The sequence below is a fragment of the Danio rerio genome, chromosome 25 (genome assembly GCF_049306965.1).
Source record: "Danio rerio strain Tuebingen ecotype United States chromosome 25, GRCz12tu, whole genome shotgun sequence".
In the NCBI taxonomy this organism is placed as follows: domain Eukaryota; kingdom Metazoa; phylum Chordata; class Actinopteri; order Cypriniformes; family Danionidae; genus Danio; species Danio rerio.
In genome coordinates this window covers 5,895,243-5,905,000 of record NC_133200.1, presented here as the reverse complement: position 1 = coordinate 5,905,000, position 9,758 = coordinate 5,895,243, and the positions used below count along the sequence as shown (strand labels likewise).

General features: G+C 32.0%; 1 protein-coding gene across 2 annotated transcripts in view; it reads right to left on the bottom strand.

The window, feature by feature from the left end:
* The window catches only part of cmasb (cytidine monophosphate N-acetylneuraminic acid synthetase b), a 38,725-nt gene that overhangs the window by 9,605 nt on the left and 19,362 nt on the right, over nucleotides 1-9,758 (bottom strand). Inside the window, exons 5-7 of one of the 2 annotated variants that reach the window (XM_073941661.1) lie at nucleotides 4,832-5,016; nucleotides 3,899-4,041; nucleotides 15-170 (exon numbers count right to left, since the gene is read on the bottom strand). In XM_073941661.1, the coding sequence (XP_073797762.1) occupies nucleotides 15-170; nucleotides 3,899-4,041; nucleotides 4,832-5,016 (484 nt within the window). 2 annotated transcript variants of the gene reach the window in all.

Genomic DNA, 9,758 nt, shown 5'->3' with positions numbered 1-9,758 from the left:
CGTGTTTGTTTTACCGTTTTCTTGCAGCTCTTCCCATCTGAACTGATGTCTGCGCACCACTGACAGCACATAGCTGAAGCCCTGATGAGTGATTTTCTGCAGCGCTTCATTGATGTGATGAGGGTGAAGACATGGAGACGTGGCCTGAATATGACAGATTACATCCACCTCTGAAACACACAAACACACACAGGCAACACTCAGCAGGAACCTTTCAGAATATTACACATTTCTCAATTAAATCAATTATATTTATGCAAACTATTATTATTCTTATGAGGCTAATTAATTATTACAATAAATAATGTACTAATATTTTTACACACATACATACATACATACATACATACATACATACATACATACATACATACATACATACATACATACATACATACATACATACATACATACATACATACATACATACATACATACATACATATATATATATATATATATATATATATATATATATAAATAATTGTATTATTATGAGTAACTATTATTAGTATTATTATATTTTCAAAATATTTAATTTAAATTACATTATTATGAGACCAATTTTTATTCATTTAAATATATACATTATTTATATAATAATGCAATATTAGTATAGCACAGAATGTAAAAATATGATCATAGATGTGAATTTATTTGAAAGTTATTTTAAAAAATATTATATTAAAAATTTTCTTTACTGTTATTAGGTTTATTATTATTACATTTTCATAAATATTTTTTTATTTACATTTTCATTTTTGTATTGTAATGCTAATTGCTACACTTTATTGTTGTTTTAAAATGTATTATTATTATACAACACATAACCATATTATTATTATAACAAGCAAACGACTATGAATTATATATATATATATATATATATATATATATATATATATATATATATATATATGCATATATATATATATATATGCATATATATATATATATATGCATATATATATATATATATATATATATATATATATATATATATATATATGCACATATACACATATATATATATATATATATATATATATATATATATATATATATATATATATATATATATATGCACATATATACATATATATATACATATATATACATATATATACATATATACAGAGATGTATAGTAACGAAGTAGAACTACTTCACTACTGTACTTAAGTACTAAAAGGCAGTATCTGTACTTTACTGGAGTATTATTTTTTTCTCCTACCTCCACTTTTACTTAAGTACATATTTTCCATGAGCTTAATACTTTTACTCCGATAGATTTTTTTGTGTGCTGCATCGTTACTCGTTACTAGGGGTGTCAAAATGATTAATAACAGTTCAGTAATAATAGGTCATAACCGGTTATTACGTGATGACGTCATTTATCTCCTATGCGCGATGTCGCATTACTATGGCGAAGGACGGAGGCGCGAGGGCGAGGCGGCACAGCACTCCAGCCGCTAGTTTACTGTCAGGGAGAAATGTTGTAAAACTTCACCTCTGTCTATCTCTCGCTCTCTCACTTTGGACATTTGACCCGCTGGCCAGTTTTTAAGGTAACTTTTCCTCTCTTCTTAGCTGTTAAAGCTGTAGATCTAGACATGAGCGTGCCTCATGTGCAATTAAGTTTTCTCCACTGTGTCTTTTACCCGTGATAATCGCGTATTCTTCCCGCCATGGGTGAACAGCGCTTATATTTCTAAAGCCCTTTCTGTTGAGGACAAACAATAACCAATCATAGCCGTGTAAGACCCGCCTGTCAGCGCTCAATAAGCAGGCGGGATAATATTGACATGAGCTTATTATCTGTAAATGCTCGTGCTGTCTTCTGTGCATGAGTTTTGTTTGATACATCCAGAAAGAGTGTTTTCTTTGAGCAGGTCAAATTAAGGACACAGTTCGTATATCTGACTGCTGTATTAAAGGACAAAATTTTATTACAAAAAACCCTTTAACTGTCACACCAAGACAAAAGCAATATAATTTTTTTTATTGCATTTCTTAACTCCTAATGTCGCTAGTTAACACAATCAGTGCATTTTTATTCAACACATCACATTATTTCTAAAATATCAGCCTCTACCAAATGGTTGAGATGTTGGTTTATGGTAAAAGTACCAGAATTAATAAATATACTACAGAAAATATGAACTGTAAGACCAATTTCATTAAAAACATGATAAAAAATAAATAACAAATATTACTAAATCATAGCCATAAGCCATAAAATATTTCAGATTTTCATTTAACACAGTAATATACACATTTTCCTGTTTTTTTTTTTTACAATAAAATCAAAATCAAGTGAATTAGTGAAGCAGGATTTAGTTTGCTTGTTTAGTTTAGTTTCACGAGTGCTTCCAGAAGACAGAACTCCTGTTCATTGTGGTATTAACCAATCAAACTTCAAAACTCCCAAAGTGTGAGTGTGTGTTTGTGTGTGTGTGAGTGAGATTGAATAATGTGTGAGTAAGAGAAAACAACAGTGTGATTGTACCTGTGTGTGCGTCTGTGTGTGTGTGTGTGTGTGTGTGTGTGTGTGTAAGAGAGAGTGTAAAAACAATTGCAACCTATGTAATGTCCCCATAATTCACAAAAATGTGTGTGTGTGAGAGAGAGAGAGAGAGAGAGAGAGAGAGAGAGAGAACTGTGTGTGTGAGAGTGTATGAATGTGTGAGAGTGGGGAGAGAGTGGGAGAGAGTGTACATTTAGGTGTGTGCAGGGCAGTGTGTGTGTGTGTGTGTGTGTGTGAGAGAGAGAGAGAGAGAGAGAGCAAGAGAGTATGTATGTGAGTGAACATGCTGAATTATCTCATCAGTGAAGGCATTTTCTGGTAAAAGGGCCTGACGATGTGAGTTCTTGTACCATAGAAACTATTTACAGAGAAAAACAGTATCATAAGCCATGTTTCTTTTCGTTCTGCTTAATCAAGTGCCCCAAAAAAGATATTTAAAATAAACAAAACAATTAGTGTATTTTGACTGCTTTCTTTAATAACTACATTACACAATACTTGTACTTTTACTTTCAGTACTTGAGTAGTAAATTTTGAAATAAACTACTTGCAATACTTAAGTACAAAAAATGTTGAATACTTTTGTACTTCCACTTAAGTATGGTGCTTAAAGAGCACTTCTACTTCTACTCAAGTCACTTTTTGATAAAGCACTTGTACTTTTACTTAAGTATGGGTCTCTAGTACTTTATACATCTCTGCATATATATACATATATATATATATATATATATATACATATATATACATATATATACATATATATATACATATATATATATATATATATATATACATATATATACATATATATACATATATATACATATATATATATATATATATATATATATATGCACATATATATATATATATATATATATATATATATATATATATACATATATATACATATATATATATATATATATATATATATATATATATATATATATACATATATATACATATATATACATATATATATATTTATATATACATATATATACATATATATACATATATATACATATATATATATATATATATATATATATACATATATATATATATATATATATATATATACACATATATATATATATATATATATATATATATATATATATATACACATATATATATATATATATATATATATACATATATATATATATATATATATACACATATATATATATATATATATATATATATATATATACATACACATACACTCACACATATTTTTTATTTTTGGGTCTGGCTAATAAAGTTCTCCAAAACCTTAACCATGTTGGCCAGTCAGGATGAGTGTTATTACTAATTATTACGAAAAGGTTAAAAGGAGATCATTGTAGTTTCGTCTCACCGGGTCGCAGTCGGATGAACTCCTGGATGGTCTCCAGAGAGCTGGAAGAGTCTTTGGAAACTTCAGGACTGCGCCGGTGAACTTTAGCACCCCAAAGCTTGGCGACCCGCTCAATTTCATCATGATCTGTGGACACCCATACACTGCAGAACACAACACGAGTTATTAAAGCAACCAGAAACACGTAAAGGCCAAACGGTAATAACTCTGAAAAGAAACTTCTGCTGATGTAAGAGTGCATTCGTGATTAATTACCTCACTTGTCACCTCAAAAAATAATAGGCTACATTCTGCACATTTTTGCAAAACCTCATCATCTATGCTACCCAGACAGATCAGTTTTTCCTGTTAGCAAGTTACAAAAAATAAGACTAACAAGTCTGTCAACAAAAACTCATAATTAACGCTTGATCCAGACACATTCAAAGTACTTCAGAACTAAAAACAAACGGGTGCTGTTGAATAGTTTTAGGTTCAACTTTGAAGAAAGATTTTCAGAATCAGAAAAAGCCTATGGCTATGTATATTTACACATGAGGAATTTGTTTTTGACATAAGTTTACAGTTCAACAGAATGACTATGACAAGAAAAACACATAATAAAGAAATACAATATTTAAGTTTAACAAATATAAACAGTAAAGCCTACAAAATCTGTATATATATTACTATATATATTATATATTATTATGTATATGTATTACTGAATTATGTGCAAATTGAAATGTTAACTGTGTGTTTTGTTAAATAAATAAGTGTATGTGTGTATGAATAGTGTTTGTTCCGCAATCATTAGCCTATGAAGTGTTAATGAGATGGATTGCCTGAGGGAAGAAACTGTGTTCCTGTGTCGGGTCGTTTAGTTCTGGATCCTCTATAAATATTGACTACTGTATATTGAAACCAAAATTAAAATAAATCAAATATATTTGCCTGTCAACATCTGAATCCAGCGCGGCTCTCAGGACCCATCCGATGAGCGGAACTCCGGCCAGATTCTTGATGTTTTTTAGCGGGATCCCTTTACTGCCGCCGCGAGCCAGAATCAGAGCCGCCCGGTGCCGGTGACCGGAGGATGGGGAAGCGGGAACCGAGCTCACCTGCGCACACCTGCCGCCCTCCATCACCGTCAGTCAGCCAGAGATAAATAGAGAATCATCTCCACCTGAGCTGCTGCTTCACGTCAGTGGACACACCTTAAAATAACTTTTTCACTCGCCATTCATTAGATTATTCGTTTGAACTATAGGCCTACTATAATGAAATATTTGTTTAACAGGCGTTTTGCTTCGTAGTTTGTCTGTTGAGATTTCTCATCATATTCACTCACATTACAATGACTTGTACGAATAAGCTGAATACTAGTAGCCTATCTCTCATTAGGGCAACTAGTTTTCTCTGTCAACAAACATGCCATGCCAGTTAAAGCTGGCACAGATATGGCAGCGCGTTTTACCAATTTCACTGTACCCGCCAATTGGAGAGGAATGCAGCCTATTTTTTATTTTATTTTTTTTAAGATTTTGACTTCCTGTTTGGTTTTGATAGCTCTACTCCTACCAAGAAAGAGGTCTGCACCTGTAAAGTGAAACAAGGCTATAACAGAAGCAGACTAAAAAAATAGCCTACATGTGTTGCAATGTTAGAAAGGAATTACCAATATAACAATATAAAATAATAATAATAATAATAATAATATACTAAAATTTAAAATAACCACTTAAGCTTTATGTTGAATTTTAGCGCATATCTCCCGAGGTTCTGCCTTTTTGACTTGTAATCAGATGTGTAATCCCACTGACAGTAAGTTAAACACGGTGTCCCAGTGGCTATAACTGGAAAGAAAATGTGGAGAAAATAAAAACAGCAGCAATAAACAAAGAACTATAAACAAAGAACTATAAATAAAGAACTGACAACACGATATTTTGAAATGTTCACCAAATGACGATGGATAGCCTCACTTTTCCATCAAAAATGAAAAAGACCACAGAGGTGCAGAGTACGTAAAATCGACGTGCGCATCAAGTCAGCGCCCTTTAGCGGTGATTAGTAATCTATTGCTCCACTTAATGGGAAAACCAGCAATTTATGGTCAATCTAGGAACAAATATACTTGCAACATAATTGAAAGTTTTGCAAACAAAAAATTAAGTATTGAGTAAAAAATGGTAAACTAATGCAAATGGAAAATTAACCTTTGAAATAAAAAGAAATTTTGCAAACAAAAATAAAGAACTGCAATTAAAAATCAAGTAGTGAAAATTAAAAATATATATATATATTTTCAATAATAAAAAAAAGAATTTGTGTTGTCTTTGCAAAACCTCTCAAGTCAGTTGCAATGCTCATTTTTGAGAAGTTTTACCGTTTGACGTTTTAAACATCCCCCCAAAAACAAAGAATTCAGGTAATTTACTTAGCCTCAATTAGATTTTAGACAGCGATTCATGGCGGATTTCCCTTGTGTGGCATGCAGTACACTACCCAGTTCCTGTGACTCAATCGCCTTGTCAAATCAGGGCCAGAAAGTGAAATGCACAGAAATGTACAGTGCAAAAAGAAAACAGCATCGCAAACTTTAGGTTGACTGAAAAGCAAATTAAAATGAGCGTTGCAATTGACGTTTTGTAAAAGCAACAGTGGAAGAAAAAATGTTTAGCAAATGTTTATTTAAAAAAATTGCAATATATATATATATATATTGCACTACTTTATTTTGATTTAGTTTTTTATTTTTGTTTGCAAAATTCATTTTTATTTTTCAACCATCAATTTTCCCATTGCGTTTAAAAAAAAATTGCATTACTTTACAGTTTTTTGCTCAATACCTAATTTTTTTTGTTTGCAAAACTTTCTTTTATGTTGCAAGTAAATATGACCATAGATTGACTCCATACTAGCATATTTATGTGTCTATATTAGTATTTAGTTGTTACAAGTTTCCTAGCGAAAGGACAGTTTTACCAAGACTGGACGCAACACCGGGCTGATGTCTCCTCTGGGTCATAAAGGCGAGAATGACGGCAAAAATCTCAAATGTTTTTAGAATTTCCTCCTAAAAACTGTAGAGATGGAAAAATATCACCAATATAATTGCGTTAGAGCAGAAATGAACTTCACAACGCAAAAACAATATTACGAAACCAAATTACTGCTGTTCTGAGTCAGTTAAATCAAACTGTTCAATATATTATTTTTAACCCAACTGGTTATTAAATAAATAACCCGATAAACGTTAAAACTATAATGTTAAAATATTTTTTTTAACTCTATCATTGGGTTAAATAAATAGCTTAAGGTTTTTAGAGTGCAATTAACAAAACTAAAACAAAATAAACAAAAAAAAAATCTAAAACAAAACTGACAAAACTGAGCCAAAATATTCATTATTAAATGAGAAAAACTCTAATAAATAAATTAAATAAATAAATAAATAAGTGACATGGTTTTCAAATAACCTGCATTGAATCCATTTGATAGCTTGCTTTTTCCTCATGGGGGCAGGCTTTAACAGCGTTCTATTCTCATTGGCTAGTGAGATTTTGTTGGACAACTCTAGTTTCTAAAGAGCGCAGCTCGTAAAAGAAAAATATCTGCTGATTTGCATAAAGAATGCTTCATGTTTTGCCTGCATATTATTAGTGTCAATCAATAAGAGTATAAGAGCAATAAACCTAGAACCATAATGTCTTTACACCTATGTTATATCCTCACAGAAAAGATTGTACCACATTTCCAGAGCCACTGACTTGAGATGAGATTTTACCTATATATGTTCATTCACATGGGTACAGTAGACAAATGATTTAGTAAAATATTCACAGAAATTGACTTAAATGTGATTAGTTTATTCTAAAGGTTGTGGCGCATTCCCAAAGGCCAGACAGTCTTGGGCCTACTTTATACATGTCTCTTAATATTAATTAAGGCTTAATATTAATTAAATATTTAAGGCAAGAATACCTAAAATAAAGAATAAAGAAAATAACTATAATGCACTATTAATCCGATTTAAGCTATATTTAAATTATTTATCTGATCAATAAAAAATAAATATATTTTATTATATATCGTTAACTACACACTTTCACCCCTAGAGGGAAGCAGAGTCACACGTGAATGATTTAAGATGGGTTTATGGAAAGCAACATTTATATAACCAGTTAAATTCGTATGAAGGCTTCTTTTGGATTCATGTAACATCTGAATTTGAGGTCTTACATGAATCTAATGGGTTTGTTGGGTTATTATTAAAGGGTTTACAGTAGGAGTTCATGAAATGCATTTTTGGCTGATATGTTCAGGTTAGAGTCTCCCTAACAGCTGCAAGCACACATAAAGCCACCAGCTTTTCAACAGCACTGCTTTAAATCATGTTAAATATTGTGAAATAAGTCTGCTGAAGGCAAAACACAACTGAATTGAAAATTAAATCAATGAAAGCCATTTGAAAATTGCAAAAAATTACAAGTTAAAAATTTAACTAAATGAAAAAAAAAAAGCAAAATGTTAATTAATAAACGTCAAGTAACTTTGGATAGAATAAAAAAACATCTAATTTAAAAATTATTATATACATTTAGAAATATAAGTAATAAAAATTAAATCAAATAATAAAAAATAATAAATAAGTGATTGCTGAACTGAAATACAACATTTTCTGTGAAAGATATGGCACAATTATTGTATAAAATAGCATTGGATGAAAGAAAATGGACTTGTTGGACAATTTTTTATGCTACATTTTTCAAGGCACATGAATAAAATCATGAAATATAAAATAAAAAGTAAAGTGGACTAAATTTGTATTAAAAATGACATTGGAACATTCTGGAAAAATCTATCTTTTTTCCATGAATTTTTCCAATAGGGATATACACTCACCGGTCACTTTACTATAACTGCTCCCTAATGAAAAGTTCTAATCAGCCAATCACATGGCAGCAACTCAATGCATTTAGGCATGTAGACATGCTCAAGACGATCTGCTGCAGTTCAAACCGGGCATCAGAATGGGGAAGAAAGGTGATTTAAGTGACTTTGAATGTGGCATGGTTGTTGAGTAATACAGAAACTGTTAATCTACTGGGATTTTTATGCACAATCATCTCTAGGGTTTACAGAGAATGGACCGAAATAGAGAAAATATCTAATGAGTGGCAGTTCTGTCAGCGCAAATGCCTTGCTGATGCCAGAGCGCAGAGGAGAATGGCCAGACTGGTTCCAGCTGATTGAAAGGCAACAGAAACTCAAACAACCACTCGTTACAACTGAGATGTGCAGAAGAGCATCTCTGAACAAACAACACGTCTAACCTTGAGACGGATGGGCTACAGCAGCAGAAGACCACACTGGGTGCCGCTCCTGTCAGCTAAGAACAGGAAACTAAGGCTACAATTCACACTCACCAAAATTGCATAATAGACGATTGGAGAAACGCTGCCTGGTCTGATGAGTCTCGATTTCTGCTGCGACATTTAGATGGTAGGGTCAGAATTTGGCATCAACAGCATGAAAGCATGGATCTATCCTGCCCTGTATCAACGGTTCCGGCTGGAGGTGGTGTACTGGTGTGGGGGATATTTTCTTGGCATACTTTGGGCCTATTAGTACCAACTGATCGTCATGTCAACGCAACAGCCTATCCGAGTATTGTTGCTGACCATGTCCATCCCTTTATGACCACATGCAGTGTACCTATCTTCTGATGGCTACTTCCAGCAGGATAACGCACCATGTCATAAAGCGTGAATCATCTCAGACTGGTTTCTTGAACATGACAATGAGTTCACTGTACTCAAATGGCCTCCTCGGTTACCTGATCTCAACCCAATAGAGCACTTTTGGGTTGTGGTGA